Source organism: Podarcis filfolensis (assembly GCF_964270895.1).
Source record: "Podarcis filfolensis genome assembly, chromosome: 2".
Classification (NCBI taxonomy): Eukaryota; Metazoa; Chordata; class Lepidosauria; order Squamata; family Lacertidae; genus Podarcis; species Podarcis filfolensis.
In genome coordinates, this window is record NC_139605.1 from 96,727,759 (window position 1) to 96,751,645 (window position 23,887).

Below are 23,887 nucleotides of genomic sequence, written 5' to 3' on the forward strand. Positions count from 1 at the left end.
CATGCATGAACAGCAAAACCCGGAAGAAACTCATTCCGTTACTTCCGGGTTGCCGCGGAGCGCAACTCAAACATGCTCAACATGAAGCATATTCAACCCGAGGTATGACTGTATCTCTCTGCACACGAAGTCTCTCTCTCTCTCTCTCTTTCTCACGCACACCCCGTCTCCATGCACAGATACACAGAATACATATATGCAAACATACATATATAGATATCCATGCACACATATGCATCCATGTCTAGTAGACCCTCCTGTGTTGTCGTCTAATGCTCTGGATTCAGAGTCATGCCAGGACGCCAAGCCTATCTGTCCCAGTGAGCTGTTGGGCTGTGGAAACTTTCAGCAATGTTGGAGCTGGTTGCAGAAGGGAGATGTTCCTCCTAGAATGGTCCCATCTAAGACCCCCAGGGGTTTCAGGGCCGGATCCGAGGGGCCATTCCTCCTCGGTGATTGGGTGCATGGAAGCCGGATAGACGCCAGCACCTCACAGACAGTGCGCCGGAAAGTCTTGCTGACGAAGCAGTAGAGGAAGAAGTTGAGGGAGGTGTTGAGCATGGCCACCATGTTGGCAACGTCCATTGCGAGGTGGACTTCCCAGTTCTGTCTGACAGAGGCCACGTAGAGGTGGTAGATCATGACAATGGTCCGTGGAGCCCAGAGGATGATGAAGACGGTGGTGACGGCCAGCAGAATGGCTGTGGTCTTGCTGAGGCGCCGGTGTGGCCAGCCCGAGTGCTTGAGCTTGTAGATGATCACAGAATTCGTCACCAGGAAAATACTACAGGGGATGAAGTAGATGAGGAAGCAGTGAAGCCATTTCAGGACCTTGTCCATGGTGGTGGGTGGGTAGGCATCATGCCAAACATCCAGCCACCCGTAGAAGGGGATTCCGGTGGCCAATGATATTGCAAAGACGGTGCCAATGATCTTCCGGGTGCGCCCTGGGTAAGACACAGCCCTGTACTGCAGTGGGTGGCAGAGGGCCACATAACGGTCTACAGTGAGCAGGACAGTCACCCAGATGGAGGCATGATTGGCTGTGAACTGCAGCACATTGATGGTGAGGGTAAAGGCGCCCGGAACCTCGCGGCCCAAGATGGCCGCCTGCACAATGAAGCCCGCAAAGACAACAAAGACCTGGGTCATAATGTCGGATGCTGTGAGGGCCAGGAGGTACCAGTAGGAGGACTTCTTGGTGCGGGCAGCCAGGCGGGTCAGCGCAACGGCAGCCAAAATGTTCACTGAAATGAGGAAGAGAGGCAAGTGAGTTGGAATAGGTGAGAGATTGTCACAGAAAACAACAACAACCACAAGCAAGGTACAGGAACATAACCAATAGCTTCCATCTGCAAATCCGCTCGATTCAAAACTCAGTTTTACAAATTTAAAAAAAGAGAAATGGTTTTGTGGTGGTAGTTCCAAATAGAATGACTCTGCTAAAGACAGGCAGTGTGGCTGTCAGGGAGCCCTGGGTTCAAATCCCCACTCAGCCATGAAACCCATTGGGTGACCTTTTGCACATTCCTTCCCCAGCTTTCCTCAATGTGCCCAATGTCTCTCCAGGCAGTAGCAGAGCATTTTCTTTGCAAGCCGAAGGTCCCATGTTCAATCCCTGGCGACTCCACCAAGGGTGGGGAATGTCCTCTGTTGGAAAGCCAGGACAGGCATTGCCAGTCAAAGTGGACCACACTAAGCTGCCAGATGGGCCAGTGGTCTAACTCAGTACAGTGGTACCTCGGGTTACAGACGCTTCAGGTCACAGACGTTTCAGGTTACAGACTCCGCTAACCCAGAAATAGTACCTCGGGTTAAGAACTTTGCTTCAGGATGAGAACAGAAATCGTGCTCCAGCGGCGCAGTGGCAGCAGCAGGAGGCCGCATTAGCTAAAGTTTTGCTTCAGGTTAAGAACAGACCTCTGGAACGAATTAAGTACTTAACCCGAGGTACCACTGTATAAGGCAGCTTTCTATGTTAGCAGTGGAGGTCCCTATCCCATCGAGATCCAAAGTCTTCTTATTTATGTTGGGGAAGCATGTGTACCTCAATTTGGGCCTGGCTCTGAACCTTCTCCCCTCCTCAGTGCAAATCACATTCTCCTTCACACCCCCTGATTCTCTTTCAGGGCCTCCGGTCTACTTTTCCCCAGCACACATTCACAGAGCTGCACTTGCTGAACTGTCCAAACTAGTCGCATGTCCAGGATTGTCTTATCTACATGAGCTCATGGCTCCCTCTAGTGATTGGCTCTAAAAATAATACTCTGCTTTACATAAGGGGACCATCTATTTGTCCTAAATAACCTTTCCTTTCCCAAGCCAATCGCTTATATATATATTTTCTTCGTTTCCTGAAGGTATGTCACAGCGTGCTGCAATTTTTTCAGCTCAAAAAATGTGTCCCTTTTACAACACGGGGGGGGGGGGGATGTCCTTTTGATGCAGTTGGCCACAGACAAAGAGATGGGTCTCTTGTGAGTTGTGCCTTGGCAAAGTATCCCAAAGTTTGAGAATTAAGTGACATTCATGCAGATTATAGTTTAGAATTTCAGAGAACTTGGTGCCGTCAACAAACACCCCCGCTTTGTGCAGAATAAAAGAAATCCCCACGAATTCTCACTGTAGCAAGGCCGCTACACCGTGGTGGAGTTTTGGCACAACATCCCAATTTGCTATCTATATTTATTTCCAACCACTGGCACAACTTTTTTAAAAACCTCACATTTATTTGCATTGAAATGGGTTTCATTCTCATTACAACGTCCCATTTTTTTACGAAATGAATTCTGTGAGAACTCAGCACTCCTCTATTTACAAAGCTTAGTAGCATTTATGACTTCTGCTCATATAGGACATTTCATAACCATTTTCCATTTCCTGCTTTCAAATATGGTGTGCGAATGCTGGTAACAGATAACTGCTGGGTCACTATAAATGAACCTCGCTCCATTTAATTAAAAAGGTTTCTTATTTTGTGAACAAGGGATAAATTAATCCACACCAAGCAGCAATGTATCAACAAACCCTCACTTGAAAAAAAATGCCTTTTTAAAATTTGTTGCTTTGTTCCCTTTCTGCTCTCTCATCACATGACCCCTTGGCTTTGCATCATTCTGAACTCCCTAAGGTTATCGTGATCATTGTCAGATTTTGTTTGCAAATCATTTATGCAAACACTTCTCTAACCTATTTCCTAAAGCCCTTGCTATCTCCACACCCAAATTTCCCCACCATTTGCCACTTTCTCTCACCCTAGAGCTCATGATCTACATGGTCTCAAAATTTTATTCCCTTTTTGTTGATGGGTACCAGACACAGGTCCTTCTCAGTGGTGGCTCCACATCTTGGAATAGTGCATCTGTTTGGCCCCTTGGCATCAAAGTTTTAGGTTGGTTCCAAGAAGCATTTATATTATACCAGCTCTCTCTGTGATTCTGTTGTGGGCTTTTATTTGTTTCATTTTTTAAAAAAGTTGTTGTGATGTGTTTTTGATTATATCATTTAAATTTTTAAAAACATATTTTTATTTAATAAAAATAGAAAAACATATTTTTATTTCACTACATTTAAATTCCACTTTTCTTTCAAAGCAAAGTACTGCGGATTAAAAAATTCCTTCACTCTGAATTGCTGCTTCTCTTCCTCCTTGTTCTTTGTATCTCTTAAGCTTCTCCCAGACACACCTGCGGAGATGGCTTGCTTCTCATCCTTTTCCTTACCTGGCAGACCCACACACAGCAGGATGCAGTAATAGATGACAGCAGCAGTGCCAGCAAGACAAGGTGATTTTCCATCCCCATCTGGGTCCCTGGCATCGTTTGCCCATGTTGCATCGGTCATGTTCATCTTTCCTTAGCACCTTCCAGCTAGGAGGGAGGCAAAGGGGCAAATGGTGAAGAATACAGTCAGCTCTTGGCCTGCATCACCCCAGTTTCCCACAAAGCATGGGACACTTTGATTGAAATTCTCCCTTTGCTAAGCACTGGGCGAAAAACAACAGTACAAGCAGAGAGATCGATTTAGCAATGGTTGCAGCAGCTCTTGGCAACTGTTGATTATGTTTTAACCTCCTGGTGTACTCTGTGCATCCCTAGATTGTGGCAGACCACCCTGATCGGTATCAATATATAAACGGAGGCTCTCTCGCTTGGCCTGCTGCTAGCAGTCTTGTTCATGGCGAAAACAGATGGAGAAGTACGAGCTGGATGCCTCTTCTCTCCCCCAACCCAGGTATGATCAGCCACTGACTTCTGTTTCCTGAAGATTATCAGCTGGCTACAGGTTTTTGGGGGATGCGGGTGGCGCTGTGGGTTAAACCACAAAGCCTAGGACTTGCTGATCAGAAGGTCGGCGGTTTGAATCCCCGCAACGGGGTGAGCTCTCGTTGCTCAGTCCCAGCTCCTGCCAACCTAGCAGTTCGGAAGCATGTCAAAGTGCAAGTAGATAAATAGGTACCGCTCCAGCGGGAAGGTAAACGGTGTTTCCGTGCACTGCTCTGGTTCGCCAGAAGCAGCTTAGTCATGCTGGCCACATGACCCAGAAGCTGTACGCCGGCTCCCTCGGCCAATAAAGCGAGATGAGCGCCGCAACCCCAGAGTCGGTCACGACTGGACCTAATGGTTAGGGGTCCCTTTACCCTTTACCTTTACAGGTTTTTGAGAAATGCCACGACAGCCACTTCCCACCTTCCCGTCCAAAAGGAATGAAAGGTGCCATCTAGACATGTAAAGCGAAGTGGTAGAAGGGTGGTACACAAACACACAAGCATGTGAAATCACGCGACAGAACCCACCGCCAGTGGATTGCTGAAGCCTCAGAGACAGGAGTGGGTCCAATGATTTAAGCACCTGCAAAGATGCCCACTTAGGGAGTAGGCAGCAAGTGATCATTAAATAGAAGCAAGTTAAAATGAGGGATCTGTTTAGTAAACCCCCCTAAGACAGGAGCTAAGTAGAGGTATATGTGGTTGGAACGGTAGGGATGAAGTCACACAGACGGACAACAGCATCATGAATATTGGAAACACACACACACACACACACACCTTTATAATGGGTGCTGATAACTTATTTCAACCTTTCCTAGTTATCTGGACCCCTCCATACAGACTGAAGGTGTAAATAGGTGAATAAACCATACAGTGGTACCTCAGGTTACATACGCTTCAGGTTACAGACTCCGCTAACCCAGAAATAGTACCTCGGGTTAAGAACTTTGCTTCAGGATGAGAACAGAAATCGCGCGGCAGCAGCAGGAGGCCCCATTAGCTAAAGTGGTGCTTCAGGTTAAGAACAGTTTCAGGTTAAGAATGGACCTCCGGAACGAATTAAGTACTTAACCCGAGGTACCAGTGTATTTCCTAAAGCTAATATAGTCTCTGCCATGTCTCAATCCTTCAATGGAACACAGATCCTGGGTGAGTGCCTGGAACCCCCTGGAGTCTTGCAGACAGTGGGGGTGGCACCCAGCTTTTGTAAGAATATGCTGGAATCTCCTGTCCGTCTGTCCCTTGGGTCTCATGGAACTGAGCAAGGTAACATCACACCTCGGGTTAATTCCAGGGTACGCGTCCTCTTACCCCTTGTTGATCATGCCACTCTGCTCAACTCACATTACTAGAAAGGTCGATGTTTGCAATGCCGTCCAGCAGATGGATGCTGGTGGGAATCTTACCTTGACGCCTGTGCTGCAGAAAGCGGTGCCCTGTTTTGTATTCGCTCTTTCTTCTTCTCCCTGATCAGATGGTTCAGCAGTGCATCTCCTCCTCCTCCTCCTCCTCCTCTGTGCACCAAACCTGTAAGCCTGCTCTTGAGAGCCAGCGCTGAGAGGCAAATTGTGAAATAGGCTGAGCGAGCGGCCAGAGACTCAGAAAGAGGGAGGAGCAGCAGCAGGTGTGTGCTTGATGCAGACAAACCTGGAATGAGTGGAGAGTGTAAGTGGGCTGGCGTAGCACAGATGGAGTGGCCACAGGGCATTTTTTGTCACGCTCCTGTTACATGGTATAAACGACATGTGGAAAGAAACAGAGCCTCAGATCTGTGTGCTGAATGCAAATTATGTGGGCAGCCCATGTCAGATGGGCAAGGTATAAATAATAAAATTATTATGTGTAGTAAATGCCTGTCAATTGCTATTCCTGGGACGTCAAGCCCATTTAACATCACATACACCTTTTTGGAAGATTTGTTGTGGTGTCTGGGGATCAAAACTCAGTCTCACTAAACTGTGGGAGAAATGGCTAATACAAACTGGTTGTCTTTTAAACATATCTACTCTAATATGCTGATCGACTCTTGAGAGTCCCATGGACTGCAAGAAGATCAAACCTATCCATTCTTAAGGAAATCAGCCCTGAGTGCTCACTGGAAGGACAGATCGTGAAGCTGAGGCTCCAATACTTTGGCCACCTCATGAGAAGGGAAGACTCCCTGGAAAAGACCCTGATGTTGGGAAAGATGGAGGGCACAAGGAGAAGGGGATGACAGAGGACGAGATGGTTGCACAGTGTTCTCGAAGCTACCAGCTTGAGTTTGACCAAACTGCGGCAGGCAGTGGAAGACAGGAGTGTCTGGCGTGCTCTGGTCCATGGGGTCACGAAGAGTCGGACACGACTAAACGACTAAACAACAGCATGCTGAGCGAACCACTACCAAGGACCTAGCAGTTAGCAAGTGATTATACTACCTAAAATGTCTGAAACAATAATCTTAAAGCAGCAGAGGAGTGTATAAGGGCACAGAGCACATTAAATTACAAGCAATGCAAGCCACACTATTTCTGGGGACTGCGAACAACATAATTAGAGACATGGCAACTATCTTAACTGCTATTTTATCTATATGCTTTTTTTAATCCTGGTCTGAGACCGTAATAAAGTTCATTCATGGCAACTATCAGGGCTGATAGAAATGCAGACACATTTCTAGGTATTGTTGGAAGCAAGAAAAGAAAAACACTGTTGATTACCAACACTCATTAGGTTTTCAGTTTTCAGAATGCTTAGAAGCAAAGAGCTACAAGAAATAGCATTTGGCTTGATCCATCCTGCCATACTGAATTAGGGGCAAAATAGAAAATTTTTAAGCAAACACTAAATCGGTATACTTCTTCAGTGACTCAGAAGATCAGGTTCCTTGCAAGTTAACTTGCATATGACAACAAAAATTAAATGCACCTCAGAATAAACAGTGTATATTGACAGGACGGATGTAAAATGGAAGATGGTTGCACTTACAGTGCCAATGGGTTGGCAGCAAGACTGTTGGCATTTGGTTTGCCAGCTGCTGCTTTGGTTGACCAAACCATACATTTTTCTTGGCTAAAGTGACACAGCCTTGCTGGCTCAAGGACTCAGTGGCACAGAGTCAGCACTGCAACTAAGAAGCATCCTCAGCAGGGATATACCAACAAACAATCAAATGACATAAAAAAGCAAAGGTCCTGGTCCAAGCTGACCTCATGACTACAACGTCCAGCCTACTTTCGGTGCTTTTTTATTTTTATTTGTGTCCCTGCTTTGTGTAGCCTCTTGCCTGATGAAGAGTTCTGGAGAACTCAAAAGCTTGCCACAGTTTTGTGGCATTTGGGTGGGTCGTAATGAAGGCATTGCCCATGAATGTTAGAATCAAAATACAATTTTAAACCATGCATTTGATGAAAGACACAAGTCAAGGCTCTTTTGATCCGAGGAGACCAGATTCAAAGACCAGATCAAGTCTATTTGCATATGACTAGCAGTTATGTGCTAGGAGATGGGATTGGGTGATCTTAGGCATGGGTCTATGCCCATCACATGAGCAACTAAACAAGAAAGCAGGTTGGCAGTGGTGGAATAAATCTTATAGGCATGACAAGTTCCTAAAACCAACAGACTTCCAGTCTTGTTTTGGGCAGCCAAATACCTTCCAGTTGACATTCAGCTGGGGTTCCCTGGGTGTATGAGCTGATCAACAACAAAGAGATCAGCAGGAAAAAGCAAGAGAAACCGTACGTCTCTCATACCCTGGTGGTGCAAATTCTTGGGTTTGGGAGCTTTGCAGCCTGAAAAGATGGGAATATGGTAGTAGGAAGTAGTGGGAGAAATTGGGATCAAATCTCCTATAATCACAGAAAGAAAGAAAAAAGGTTTGTTGAAGTAATTCTCCTCCCCCACCCTTTTCATCTTCCACATTTGTCCTGCCTGGTTTCAGAATAGCAAAATATGATCAAGTTTTTGAACAACAGGAAGCCTCTGGGTTTCCCACTGCCTTCCAACATGGTGGATGTAAATGCAACAGCCCGAGGGGGTCGCACAACCCCATGAAATTCATTTAATACAGCTCATTTGCTCAGTTCCACAGGCAACAGGGTTTAACAGGAGGTCAAGGAAAGTTACAGGATTCATTAGTATTGTAACACCTCGGTCAACTTTAGCAACCGGAACTTAATCAGTAACAAACTACCATGTCCCTAAGATTTCTTAAAAGAACTGGTGAGAGCAGCACAGTAACTTTCTCTAGCCGCCGATTTAAGAAGCAGACCGTTCTTTTACCTGGCTTGATTACCAAGTTTTAGAAAAGCATTCTGAAGAGGGGGAAATGTACCGTATTTTTCACACCATAACACTCACTTTTTTCCTCCTAGAAAGTAAGGGGAAATGTCTGTGCGTGTTATGGAGGAAATGCCTACGGGTGGCATGCCTACAGATTTTCCTCCTTTAAAAACTATGTGCGTGTTATGGTCGCGTGCGTGTTATAGAGCGAAAAATACGGGTTGGTCAGTGTACAGGATTTTGTACTGGCTGGCCAGTGTACAGGATTTTGCCCTTTCAAGCCAGTTGCACATAGTCACATAGTTAGCTGTACTTAAATCCACTAGAATCACAAAGACTATGCTTGTCCTTCCCAAAGACCATCTCTGTGGGAAGAAAGATGTCTCCTGTCACTTCTCAAGCATAATCGCAGAGGGCGAACTGTGCTTGGACAGGATGGTTGTATTTGGGTATTAGGTTTCTTTTAAAGATGTTGTTGAGACACTGGTTTCTTCATTTTTGTGAGCTGAATTTTATTGTTTGAATTTTATAGATTTGTGAGCCATGTTTTTGGCTGAAAGGCAGCACAGGATTAAACTCTGCCCTATCTTTTCTGCCATTGGGTCTAAGTTTTTAGACTCAGCTCTTGAGGGGAAAAACCATCTGGTCTGAGTCGCGGAGAACTGATTTTCCATGGGCTACTTGTGTTAAGACGACCCTTTTAGCAGTGGCGAGGTTTGCTTGGGCAGTTTGAGCCAATTTTCTGAAGTCTGAGCCCTTCGGTCTGATAAACAAGTGACGTTGTATTGTTACTATGAATATCTTGGAGGTTTTCTTTGTATTGCTGGTTTGTATTGATTGTTTTTGTTGTTTTACCTATGGGAGAAGCAGAGCGATGGACCAATTCACTCACAACATAAACCTTCATTTGGCAGAAAGTACACAAAATGGGGGGAAATGAGGCACCTGATATGTGGAGGCACCTCACCCCCCCACTAACAAATTATACCATGTGTATATTTGTAGACCAGCCTTTTCTCCAACCTGGTTCCATCTAGATGTTGTTGGACTGTAACTCCCATCATTCTTGACAGTTGTCTATGCTGCCTGAGGTTGGGAATTGCAGTTGAAATTCCTGGACTGCTGGAGGACAACACACTGGGGAGCGCTGATGTGGCAACACCCTCTCTAACCCTCTAACTAAGAAGCAATAAAACAGTAAAAGTAAAGGACCCCTGGACGGGTAAGGTAAAGGTAAAGGGACCCCTGACCATTAGGTCCATTCGTAGCCAACTCTGGGGTTGTGGCGCTCATCTCGCTTTATTGGCTGAGGGAGCTGGCGTACAGCTTCCAGGTCATGTGGCCAGCATGACTAAGCCGCTTCTGGCGAACCAGAGCAGCGCACAGAAACACTGTTTACCTTCCCGCTGGAGCGGTCCCTATTTATCTACTTGCACTTTGACGTGCTTTCGAACTGCTAGGTTGGCAGGAGCTGGGACCGAGCAACGGGAGCTCACCCTGTCGCGGGGATTCAAACCAATGACCTTCTGATTAGCAAGTCCTAGGCTCTGTGGGTTAACCCACAGCGCCACCGGGTAAAAGTAAAGGACCCCTGGATGGGTAAATCCAGTCAAAGGCGCTCATCTCATTTTCAAGCTGAGGGAGGCGGCGTTTGTCCACTGACAGCTTTCTGGGTCATGTGGCCAGCATGACTAAACCGTTTCTGGTGCAATGGGACACTGTGATGGAAACCAGAGCACACGGAAACCCTGTTTACCTATTGATCTACTTGCACTGGTGTGATTTCGAACTGCTAGGTTGGCAGGAGCTGGGACAGAGCAACGGGAGCTCACCTCATCATGGGGATTCAAACCGCCACAATCTTCTGATTGGCAAGCCCAAGAGGCTCAGATCAGAAGTAAGTCCCATGGAGTTCAGTGCAACATACTCCCAGGAAAGTAGTGGCTATAGGACCTCCACTGCTGAACTAGAACCACGGACCTCATGCAGCAGGACTCTTTTCCTGTGTCCTTAAGAACTACAGCCTAAGCCCCCAGCTGCCCAGGACACTCAGTGACAATGGCTGAGTTGGAGAGGGGTCCTGTTTCTGGTCACATAGCCCCTTTTGGCCGCTGTGCTTGCTGAGTATTGCCTTGTGTAAATATCACTAGGTGTTTAGCAGTGAACTGATGGACTGATAGAGGAGCTTTGCACTTGCCATCTCAAAGTAAACAGAAGCTGCCGCTCAGTGTGAGAAGGCTGGGAAACCACCGGCAATGGATGAAATACCCCACCCTCTCAATTCCTGCCGCTCCCTCCCTGCTCTCTCTCTCTCCCCATCCCCACCGCACACCTGCAAGCTCAGGTAAAGAGGTTTCTCTGGGTGCCTGTGGGAAACAGACAGTTGGAATCATAATGCAGCACCCAGAACAATATTTTTAGATGCCTCGTGACTGATGATTGTGCAAAGTGGAGGCACAGCAAATAAAAACAGAATAAACCCATTGATATTTTGTGGATGTCGGTGCACCCATTTGTCTAGACATCCTGTTAATTTGCTGGGCTGTGTAACTATGACTGTGCAGAAAAAGTTTAATCTTTCAGCGGAGAATATTCTATCGAGCGATATACCTACTGGAAGGAAATTAACAAGGGGACAACGAAAATGGACCATACGCACCCCAAATGGTGGACAAGAGATAGATTTTGATGAATTGGAAGAATAAAGATATGACACCCTTTAATCAATGGATTGACAACAGGACGTCACTCGCAACCTATGAACAGACTGCTAGCATTGGAAGATGGACCATAAATGTAGCACAGATCCTGCAGCAAGAAAAGTCAGCGGCTTTGACTGAAGCAATCGGAAGACCATCGGCTGAGTCATTCACTCTTCTGTGCAAATGAATCACCTTACGTAAATCATTTTCAAGACAATTTGCCTCTGATGCTTAGCGCTCACAGGGGGAGAAGGGCAACATCAGTGTACGGAGGAAAAGTGCTAAGCAGTTAGTTGATGGGTAGGCAAACTAAGGCCCGGGGCCCGGATCCGGCCCAATTGCCTTCTAAATCTGGCCCGCAGATGGTCCGGGAATCAGCGTGTTTTTACATGAGTAGAATGTGTCCTTTTATTTAAAATACATCTCTGGGTTATTTGTGGGGCATAGGAATTCATTCATCCCCCCCCAAAAAAATATAGCCTGGCCCCCCACAAGGTCTGAGGGACAGTGGACTGGCCCCCTGCTGAAAGTTAGCTGACCCCTGAGCTAGTTGCATATAATTGCCCACCTCAGAAAGAGGGCCAATAGAGAGAAGCTTCTAGAAGCAGACAGTCTGAACAGGAAGTAGTTGGCTCTGGGTGAAAACAGCTCAGCTTGGCTCCCACTTGCCTGAACAAAGTCTTTAAAAAAAACAAAAAACAAAAACAAAAACTTTTTTACAAGTATTTTGTACCAGTTGTCCATCATCTATATACCCAGTGATGGTCCTGATGAGCCTTGCCCTTTGCAGGATCTCACCCACAGGAAGCACACCTATTCCTGCCAGCCACCGCTAATTGTCCAAGGCCCTAGCGCTGTTCCTTCCCTTACCGCTTAGCTTCCCCATCCATCCATCCATCCACCCATCCATCCATCCATCCATTCCCTCCCTCCCTCCTTTCTCCTTTATGGCTGCCTGCGTTGCCTCAGCAAGCTGTTGTTTTTCACGCTGGCGGTTAAATGAGCCATTGGCAGATGGCCTGTCAAACAATTAACCTACCAAATGGCAGGCAGTGCCGAGCACCATCGCAGATACTAATCCAAGAATCCATATTTGCCCAGTTTGGCAGCCTTACTTAGCGGTAGATAGTGGTGCGTTCAGGGTGACAGTGCAGCCGTTCTTTGCACCTAAAAAGGCCAAGAGGTGACTTTGCTTTTTGTCCCTGTATCTTTCTGAAATCACATCTCCATCTTCTCAGTTCAGAACACTCGGCTCCTTTCCAGGGGAGTCACTACCCCCACCCCCCCACCCACAAAATATTGTCTATACTGGGGAACTTGTTCCTATGCAGGATAGATGGATAATGGATTTCAAGCCTCAATATGGCATACTAGAAAGGGGCAATTTTATTGCAAAGGAAGAGAGATTTGAAGGAGGATTGTTCTATCTGCTGTGCCAGACCCTCCAAGGGTCCCTGTTTAACAGAGACACAACCAGATTTACAGAAGATGCCCTGGTTTCTGATCTGATAATGCAGTGTCCCATTTTCCCTTTGGATGTCTCTATTTTCATCGGAGAAAAGTCGGAGAGTATAGTAGGATGTCCCCAGTTTCATTGGAGAAAAGTTGGAGGGCATTCAGTTATGTGACCTCGAGCCAAGGGGGTCACATAACCTTTTGAAGACATCTGAAGGCAGCCTTGCATAGGGAAGGTTTTTTAAATGTTTAATGTTTTTTAATAATAATAATAATAATAATAAGAAGAAGAAGAAGAAGAAGAAGAAGAAGAAGAGTTTGGATTTGATATCCCACTTTATCACTACCCTAAGGAGTCTCAAAGCAGCTTTCCCTTCCTCCCCCACAACAAACACTCTGTGAGGTGAGTGGGGCTGAGAGACTTCAGAGAAGTGTGACTGGCCCAAGGTCACCCAGCAGCTGCATGTGGAGGAGCGGAGACGCGAACCCGGTTCACCAGATTAGGAGTCTACCGCTCTTAACCACTATTTATACCCCGCCCTCCCCAGCCATAGCCGGGCTCAGGGTGGCTAACACCAGTAAAATTACAAATACACACACACACACACACACACACACACACACACACACAATTTAAAATACAGATTAAAATATAATTTAAAATGCAGCCTCATTTTAATAGTAGCCCATAGCTCAAAACCATAAGGGGAGGGAAACATAAGGGTCAGACTGAGTCCAAACCAAAGGCCAGGCGTTATGTTATTATATGTGTTGTAAGCCTCCCAGAGTGGCTGGGGCAACCCAGTGAGATGGATGGGCTATAAATAACACTATTATTGGTGTTAAAAAAGGATAGAACTTTCTTTATGTATGCTACAACAGCATACAGCATACAGTCGGCCAATTGGTGTTAAAAAAGGATAGACCTTTCTTTATGTATGCTACAACAGCAGCAAGAATACTCATCGCAAAGCATTGGAAGACGCAAGATTTACCCACTCTGGAAGAATGGCAGACGAAGTTGATTGACTTTATGGGATTGGCAGAATTGACTGGCAGAATCCGTGACCAGGGAGAAGAGTCGGCAGAAGAAGAATGGAAGAAATTCAAGGATTATCTACAAAAATACTGCAATATTAAGGAATGTTGAGTGATGTTGGATTGAAACTAAGTGGTTTCTAGCTGTAATGGTACAAAAGAATATGAAAAAAACAGTTCTTTTTTCTTTGTATATAAGTAAAAGTTTAAGTTACAATAATTTAAGAAGATGGATAGAAAATAAGGGATGTTTAGCTGTAATGCTATGAGATAAGGATTTGCTGGATAAACAATTTGAACTGGAATACAAGAAGGGGAGGCATGAGGAGGTCAGGGAAATATGTTATTGAAAAATAAGTTATGAAATTTATGTGTTTTTATTATTTTTTCTTTTTAATTTTTTTCTTTGTTTGTATAAAATGGAAAACTTTAATAAATATCTTATAAAAAAAATAACAACACTATTATTATTTTTAGTAGTAGTAGTTGTCGTCGTATTGAACAGGACATCCCTATTTTTACTGAATAAATGTTGGAGAGTATGCTTTGGCCCAGGAGAAAGAGGTGCCTCTATTCTCATTTCCCATGGCATCATTGCTCTTGGCACTTGTGTGATCCTCCTTCCTGTTTCCTACTAAGATTGCATAGTGATGGTGCCCCACCAGAGGGAAAAGATGCCCTTCTAGAAGTAAGCAGATGGAGTTGGGGAGCTTCTCTCACCATTGCAGCAAAGGGCTGGGAGGAGAGGTGGGCAGGAAGCTGTGTTTTTCCACCCATTGCCACACGTGGCTAGAGGGTATATGGTCACACTGTTAGGCTAAATACAAAGGAAGGAATGGGAGGGGAGCCATGTCACTCACCGCTAGTGAAGTTGCAGGCGCTGCATAGCAGAGACCGATGACACTTCCACGATCACATTTGACCCACTGTAGCAAGGGGATGTGATCGCTTGCTTGGGCGTGGGTGGGGAATCATCTAATTTTCATCAGCAAGAAAATGGTTTAGTTTGAGGGTTGGGGAAATGTGATACCCTTCCCAAGGGAATGGAACTTCGGAGAAGACACCTATATCCCTGCTACAAATGCATTTTAACGTGTTATTCTCACAGATCTGTGCGTTTTTATGCACACACACCCGCTCAAATGTTCACATTATTTGGTCGCAGAACTGCATCACAACATTTGGAGAAGTGTGAATTTCAAAGGATGGACGGTGTTTCGGAAGACGCAAATTATGTAGGCTTGCGTTCAATCTGAACTGAGCTGAGTTTCTCTTCACTCCCTAGCAAAGGCTGGCACTGGTCACGAGCTATTGGCATGCTCAGTGCTGAGACACAGGTCAAGGGCTCTTCCACGCCTCCCACTGCGAGACACAATAGAAGCTTTGCATTGCCAGTTTGAAGAGTGGACACTGTTATCAAGACGGGGGAGTTGAACTTTAGGGGAGGGGAGTTTTTCCTTTAATGCACTCCTGCACCTCGCCATGCAAGACAATGAAATCGCTCAGGCAATGGACCTCTCTCTCTCTCTCTCTCTCTCTCTCTCTCTCTCTCTCTCTCTCTCTCTCTCTCTCTCTGCATAGGCGTTTTCTATCTGAAATGAACAGGGGCAGTGGATTGAAAAGGCTGGATCTGCAGCCTATTCATGTGGCCACCAGGAGACACTCTTAGTCAAGAAACGAATTGCATGAAGTCTTATTCTCTGGCCTCTTCAGAAGCAAAATGAAGAGAGAACCATCCACCCCCATTCCTGATTGATAAGGCTGAAATGATATTGATTATAAGGATTCTATAAGCTCTCTCTCTCTCTCTCTCTGTGTGTGTGTGTGTGTAGGTTTGCAGCCTCAGCCAATCAAACTTTGTAAAGTCTAGTTTTAAGGACACTGCGTGTTGCTGGAAAGAATAAATGTAAATGTGATTAGCAGGCTATTTTTAAGTGGATTAAAATTTTGTTTTAAATATTTGATTAGATTACACACCTGGTGTTTGCTGCAGTGTACCTACTTAAGAGCACTTAAACCAGATTACGTACCCTTTTATGCACTTAAAAGCCCATGCAGTCCCAGCGTGGGTAGAAATATTTGTTCAACTTTTCAAATGTGTGTTTGTTGATGAAGTTGGGGAAACTGTTTCTGCTGGTGACTATGCTTACAGATTTTTTTGAGCAGGGTGTGTGTGTGAAGCCAGTGTCCCAGATGAATCAATGTGCCCACTGGGCAGCCCAGGACCTCCATAAACACATGCCAGGTTTGCTCCCCAGCGAGGTCACTTTGGCGCTGCTAACACAGCGGTTTGACTTCATACCTGGAGGTGCACTCTATTGTCTCTGGAGACGGATGCCACCAACAACACCTTTGTCGTTCTGTGTATTCCCTCTGCACAGGAAAATGCCACCTATGGGCCATCAGAGCTGTTGTCCAGAATTATTTTTGTTCCCCTGCCTAGGAGTTACTTCCCCCCTCCTATGGATTTATGGAGCCAATAGCCCCACTCTCCACGCTCCCATGAATCTGCTACTGTGCCGTGCATCAGAGCAGCCAATACCATCGCTCCAAGAACCCCACTCGCCTCCTTATCGCCAGCTTTTTACATCCCATCTGTGTGTTTCCAAGCATAATTCTGCCTGCGCCGCCGCTTCTCCCAGCGAGAAATAATAGCCCTGAGTCAACAAAGCAAGTGCAGCTAATGGAGAGTAAACACACTCTAAATTTCCTGGGATCAATATGAAGTGGCTCTCGTAGAAGGCCCTGGTACTGGTTTTAGGATGGTGCTGCAATTGTGAGCTGAACATGTGGTCCTAGGAAACATGGACCATGTTTGCTTATCAGTAACATCACTGGTTTGGCTATTCGGGGCTATTAGCCTCTTGTTGGATGAAGAGAAGCACAGAGGATAAAGAAGGACTGCAGCAGAGCCTAACAGGAGCAGACACGAGAGGCTCTGGGGGTGACAGAAGGAGGAGGCCAGGAGAGCCTCCTTGCGCCCTTCCTGTGCACAATAGCCTTGTAAGGTGGGACAGTTGCAACTTGACGATCTGGTCATCGCTGCCACCACCAGCCCCTTTCAAACTTGCAGCCTCAGACCAGAGCTGTAGCTAGGTGATCTTGTGCCACTGGCAGAACTGTCCAGATTGCGCCCCCTGGCCACTGGCAAATTTGCTCTTCTTTCTGCCTCTCCTCCACCACCACCCCATTCAATTCACCCTCTACAGTGGTACCTCGGGTTACAGACGCTTCAGGTTACAGACTCCGCTAACCCAGAAATAGTACCTCAGGTTAAGAACTTTGCTTCAGGATGAGAACAGAAATCACATGGCGGCAGCAGGAGGCCCCATTAGCTAAAGTTAAACACCTCAGGTTAAGAACAGTTTCAGGTTAAGAACGGACCTCCGGAACCAATCAAGTTCTTAACCCAAGGTACCACTGTATTTAAAACATTTTCTTATAAGGCAATAATCAATATTTTTATTTATAGACATATTTATGGACATTTTTATAGCCGATTTTGCACGCCCCCTCGCCTGCGCCCCTGGCGGGAGCCCATCTCACTACCCCCTAGCTACAGCTGCTGTGCCTCAGACAAGAAGGGACTCTAGGGTGCAAACAGGGCCATAAATAACTGCCCCAATGCCATCATGACCCCCCTTTTTAAAAGGATGTCTGGAGGCGGTCTCAAACACCACAACAGCGCAGAGAGTTACACTTAAGATGTATGCTTGCCTCTGCCATCTGGGCCGGATTGAAGAGGAATCTGTTTCGGCAATAACTGTGTCAGTAAGCAAACATCTGGAAGCTCAGTGTCTAAATCCGCAAAAGATACCCGGAAATAGCAGTCCCTGCCACCACCATCACCGTAGGGATTTAAACCTACGTGTGATAATTTCCTGCACTGTTTATAGTCCCAGAAGGCAAGCGCTTGAATGCCGCCACACCAATTCCTCTGCCTCAGGTCCCCACAGTAGTGCCTTTTGACCTTGGTCAGCTAGAATCAAGGAGCAGAAAGGCCTGGGCAAATGACCACAGCCAACAGCCTTTTGGGCAGGGCAGCGGGAGAGATTGATATTCCCTGTGACTGAATCTGCCCTGGCAGTTCACGTTTTGAGTCAGGGATGCAATAGTATGTCAAGGGCAGGACCATATTTCCCATCAGCTGCGGCATCCACAGGGGATCACTTCCTTTAGTGCTCAGCTTTCATTCTTTCATTCTTAAAAACACACACACACAATTCCTTAGCTCTTTTATTTGTCAAAATATAAGGGAAAGTGTGCAGGCGATATTAAGTAGTCAATGTGCTCCATGATTTTATGTATTCTGGCCAACCAGTGCAAAGGCACTAGGCTTCTGCTTGTGGCTCCCTGTCCCTTCTGCATTAGGTAATGTCCAATTGGGACGCGGGTGGCGCTGTGGTCTAAACCACAGAGCCTAGGGCTTGCCGAGGAGAAGGTCAGCGGTTCGAATCCCCACGACGGGGTGAGCTCCCGTTGCTCGGTCCTTGCTGCTGCCCACCTACCAGTTCGAAAGCACGTGCAAGTAGATAAATAGGTACCGCTCCAGTGGGAAGGTAAACGGCGTTTCTGTGTGCTGCTCTGGTTCGCCAGAAGCGGCTTAGTCATGCTGGCCACATGACCCGGAAGCTGTACGCCTGCTCCCTCGGCCAATAAAGCGAGATGAGTGCCGCAACCCCAGAGTCGTCCGCGACTGGACCTAACGGTTAGGGGTACCTTTACCTTTACCTTTAATTGCCTTGGCAGCAACATATCTCTGTGGATCTAAAGGGAAATCCATATGTACCTTTTGTTTTTCTGGCTGTGCAAGTTGCACCAAAGAGATCAAAAAAGGCACATGGTTATGCTTGGGAAAAGGGCAGTGGGCATTGACTGAGACTTGCACAGGGAACAAAAGGTACCAGAGCTATGACAATACCCTCCAACATTTCTCCAACAGGGATGTCCTATTCAAATAACAACAACAACAACAATATTTATATCCAGCCCATCTGTCTGGGTTGCCGCTCTGGGTGACTTCCAACACGTATAAAACACAATAAAACATTACACATAAAAAACTTCCCTATACAGGGCTGCCTTTAGATGTCTTCTAAAAGTTGTACAGTTCCTTATCTCCTTGGCCTGGGGGGTGGTGGTCACATAACTTCCTACCCTCCAACATAGGCATGGGCAAACTGCGGCCCTCCAGATGTTTGGGACTACAATTTCCATCATTCCTGACCACTGGTCCTGTTAGCTAGGGATGATGGGAATTGTAGTCCCAAACATCTGGAGGGCCAAAGTTTGCCTATGCCTGCTCCAACATTTCTCCAATAAAAATAGGGACACCTTAAGGAAAAGCGGGACATTCCAGGATCCAATCAGAAACTGGGGCGGCTTCTGTAAATCTGGGGCTGTCCCTGGAAAATAGGGACACTTGGAGGGTCTGCCATGAATTATTAAGAACTTGGGTGGCATATCTGCCCTGAGTATGTGGCCATGTAGGAGTGATAGGAAAGTTGCACTGAGAGCACTGGAGAGTTGTGAACAAGTCATGGGCCGGATCCTTCCTTCCAGCTATCCTGCTGTGGGTGAGAATTCCATCACCATGTCCTCTTGCCAGCGGGAGTCACATTGACACTTCTACTCCCTGTGTGTGTGTGTGTATCTGTGTGCGCATTGTCTCATTCCCACCCAGTGCCACCCCTGCCCCAGGGCCACGCTCCGGCAGACTCGATGACCTTCATTCATGCCGCATCCAGTTTGGTCACAGCTGGAGGAATATTAGCCTGTTCCCATTTATTGAGTAGCTGTCTGGACTGATGGGATTTATGCTGGCATCTGCTTTTTGTATTAAGCAGGCAAGTGAAGTGTAAACTCTCCCACCCGCCTGAGCACAAGCCTCTCATGTCTGGCCTTGCTGCTTCATGGACACCCCTTTCTGCGAAGCCTGTGACATGCCTTTCCCTTCCAGGGTCAACCAGCCCAGTTATTTTCACAAAGAGAAGCAAACAATGATGATAATGATAATGATAATGATAATGATAATGATGATGATGATAATGATAATAATAATAATAATAATAATAATAATAATAATAATAATAATAATTTATACCCCACCCATCTGATTGGGTTGCCCCAGCCACGCTGGGCAGCTTCCAACAAATTAAAACAGGAAGACCTCAATCATTAAAAACTTCCCTGTACAGTGGTACCTTGGGTTACAGATGCTTCAGGTTACAGACGCTTCAGGTTACAGACTCCGCTAACCCAGAAATAGTACCTCGGGTTAAGAACTTTGCTTCAGGATGAGAACAAAAATCGCGCAGCAGTGGGAGGCCCCATTAGCTAAAGTGGTGCTTCGGGTTAAGAACGGTTTCAGGTTAAGAATGGACCTCCAGAATGAATTAAGTTCTTAACCCGAGGTACCACTGTACAGGACTGCCGTCAGATGTCTTCTAAAAGTCAAATAGTTATTTATTTCCTGGACATCTGATGTCAGTGGGCAGGCATCACTATCGAGAAAGCCCTCTGCCTGGTTCCCTGTAGCCTCACTTCTCGCCATCAGAGAACTGCTAGAAGGCACTGGATCTTGGTGTCCAGGCTGAATGATGCAGGTGGAGATCCTTCTTCAGGTATACTGGGCTGAAGCCATTTAGGGCTTTAAAGGTCAGCACCAAATTGACACCATGGCTGACCAAATTAACCTTACACACATGTATATTTATTGTTTGTTTTATTGTTTTATTCATTACATTTACAGTGGTATTGAGGGCACAAGGAGGGCTGCAAATTCTCAAAAAGGCATCTTTTCAAATAGGGCTTTGCTTCTTCTAAGCTTGATTGGGTGGTCCAATATGGACTCTTCACCTGAAAAACCTGAGCTGCCACACTCCCAAACTGGCTGTTTGACAACGTTTCCTCATACTCATCCAAATTGCCTAGTAGATTCTGGGCCATCAAATCATGTGGGCATCTATATGAAACTAGGGCTCTGTGGGCCAAGTCACGATGCACTCAGGTCTACAGCAGGCTGGCAGCATCTTTCACAGAATTGCAAGCCACTATGTGTCTGCTTGGATGCAGCAATAAAACACCAGGCTTTCTTTGGTTGCTGGTGGTGGTTGCTGGTGGTGGTAGTGACTTGTAATGCATTTCCTTCCCTTCTTCTTCCGCATGACTATTTGAAATACAGTACCATCACATCTATGGGACGCGGGTGGCGCTGTGGGTAAAACCTCAGCGCCTAGGGCTTGCCGATCGCATGGTCAGCGGTTCGAATCCCCGCGACAGGGTGAGCTCCTGTCTTTTGGACCCAGCTCCTGCCCACCTAGCAGTTCGAAAGCACCCCTAAGTGCAAGTAGATAAATAGGTACTGCTCTGGCGGGAAGGTAAACGGCGTTTGCGTGTGCTGCGCTGGTGCTGGCTCGCCAGACCAGCTTCGTCACGCTGGCCACGTGACCCGGAAGTGCCTCTTAAGTAAGATGGGCGCACAACCCTAGAGTCGGACACGACTGGCCCATACGGGCAGGGGTACCTTTACTTTTACCTTTACCATCACATCTTACACATGTTTAACTTGCACAATTTCAACCAGGTACAGTTGAAAGCAGGCTGGTTGAAAGTGCGCAAGTTAAATCCAAGCAAGGTGGAGAGCTTAAAAGCTCTTTTTGCCCAGCAAAATAGAGAGCTTAAATACTGGGAAACCCAAGCAGATCCAGCGTGGGAAAAAAGCTCCCTGCTTTGCTTGATGGGCATAGGCTCCAGCAGAACTGGGGATTCTTTCTTTTCTTTTTTTAGTATATAATTTGTATTAAATTTTCTGTTTTACAATGTGAAATACTAATTTTACATCCTCAAGATATCAATAACTTCCCTTCTTCTCTTTCCATGGTTCATTTTACATATCATAAATCTCTGCATATTTTACAAAAACTATGCCATTCAGTATTCCATTACTGCATCCATCAAAACTTATTTACACTGTTGAATTTATCTTGATGCTGCCAGCATTTTCAGCTGTACTCAATTATTTCCCAAATATTCAATAAACATTTTCCAGTCTTCTTTAAATGTATTCTCTTCTTGTTCACTTATTCTACACCTTAAGTCTGCAGGTTGCGCATATTCTGTCAACTTAAGTTGCCATTCTTCTTTGGTTGGGACCTCGCTCATTTTCTATTTTGGGGCTAATGAAACACGGGTCGCAGTAGTAGCATACATAAATGACCTTTTTTTTTTTGACACCTGGGAATTTCAATCTGAATTATCCCCAACAGAAAGGACTCTGGATTTTTTTTTGGGGGGGGGAGTACTTTTAAACATTTTTTCCAATTCATTATGGATCATTTCCCAATACTCTTTTACCCTTTTGAACTGGGGATTCTTTCTCTCTCCTGCTCACCCACTATTTTTAAAATATATATATATATTTATTAGTTTTTTAACATAACATTTTCAACAATTATTGAACATACTTTTATATCTTATACATTTTTTTTACTTCCATCAATCACCTCTGAAAATTTTCCAATCTTTTCACTTAATTTACATTTCTTACTTTCACTATTATATTTAAATATCATAACTAATGTCTCTCTTCTTTCTCTTCTTTGCAATATTTCATATATTTCTCCTTACAAAACTTCTTGTAGTCCTACTAGCATAATCTGTTGATTACAGTTGCTCTTCAAATAGTTCGCATATTTCTTCCAGTCTTCTGTAAATCTCTGGTCCCGCAGGTTTCGAATCCTTCCTGTCATTTTATCCAATTCTGTGTAGTCCATTAATTTTATCTGCCATTCTTCTTTCGTCGGTATTTCTTCTTGCTTCCATTTCTGGGCCAACAATACTCTTGCCGCTGTTGTTGCATATAGAAACAATTTAACATCCTGTCTGTTAATATCCTCACTTATAATACCAAGTAAAAATGCTTCTGGTTTTTAAAAAAATGCATATTTCAGCATCTTTTTCATCTCATTATATATCATTTCCCAAAAGTTTTTTACTTTCTTACATTCCCACCACATATGATAAAATGTTCCTAACCTGCTCACCCACTAGCTGTGGGCGGCTCCAGGAGTTTGAGGAGACACGATTTTCATGCGTACGAGAAACCTTTGGAACTGAATGCCCGTGTGAGATGCAATCATACTGTACCCTTGGAGAAACATGCTGCTTACCTGAGAGAAGCCTTGCTTACCTGGGAGAAACATGCTGCTCACTCATGGGCAGGACATAACAATGAACATGTCTTCCTCCAAGTCAAATGTCAGAAAATACAGTGATTCATGCTTAAACAAGCTGAGTTTGGGTTGCAGGTGTTCTGACTCTTGTAACACTCCTCCTGTCTTATTCTAAGCCTGCGGTATAAAGGCCTATTTTGTCCCTCAGGACTAACGCAACCTTCAAAAAGTTTTGAGAGGAGGAAGGGATATTATGGGCTGTCCCGTGAATCCGCTGGATGACATCGTGGAAGAACGTTGCCTCAGGAGAGTGAGGAAAATTCTCAGGGATGATTCACACCCTGGCCGGCACTTTTTTGATCTCCTGCCCTCGGGCAGAAGATATAGAAGCATGATTCGTCGCACCAACAGGGTAAAGAACAGCTTCTATCTGTGGGCTGTTAGGCTGCTGAATGAAAAGATAACAACAGGGCAACTGACTTTCGGGTTTGGTGTGTGTGTGTGTCAGTAAACAAGGGGAATTAAGACTAAGAGAGCTGAGTGGGGGGTGCTCGTGTAATCTCACTGTATATAATCTCACTGTATACAAGTTGTACAAGTGACAATAAAGTATTTCAAATATTTATCTTGTCACCTTGGTTGATAGTCTCTCTAACAGACTGGCACCAGCACACCACTGTTTTGCAATCAGATGCTCTGAAGTTAAGAAACAACTATGGCAGAAACAACAACAACTGGAAGGTGAGTGTTCTTTATGCAACTTCCAGCATGTCAAAGGCTCCAGGTAGTCTTGCTGTCCCAGGGAGGCTCGGCCGACCGCCCAGGGAGTCCCACAATGTCCAACAGGCATCAATTCACAATCTTAAGTGGTTTCCTTGGTAACAGCTGTTACTAGTTTTCCACCAATCAATGGCAAGCGGGGCTGGGAGAGTCAGTGTCCTACATAAAGAGTCAGACACATTAGTACGCTCAGTCGAGGGCTTATT

General features: G+C 45.6%; 1 protein-coding gene across 1 annotated transcript; it reads right to left on the reverse strand.

The window, feature by feature from the left end:
- Window positions 1-108: 108 nt before the first annotated feature.
- Window positions 109-7,947, reverse strand: GPR142 (G protein-coupled receptor 142). Its single transcript, XM_083598932.1, has 4 exons — window positions 7,905-7,947; window positions 5,677-5,917; window positions 3,723-3,869; window positions 109-1,247 (listed from the first exon to the last, which is right to left on the reverse strand). The coding sequence occupies exons 3-4, from the start codon at window positions 3,847-3,849 to the stop codon at window positions 346-348; spliced, it is 1,029 nt and encodes a 342-aa protein (XP_083455058.1). The 5' UTR covers window positions 3,850-3,869; window positions 5,677-5,917; window positions 7,905-7,947; the 3' UTR covers window positions 109-345.
- Window positions 7,948-23,887: the final 15,940 nt, after the last annotated feature.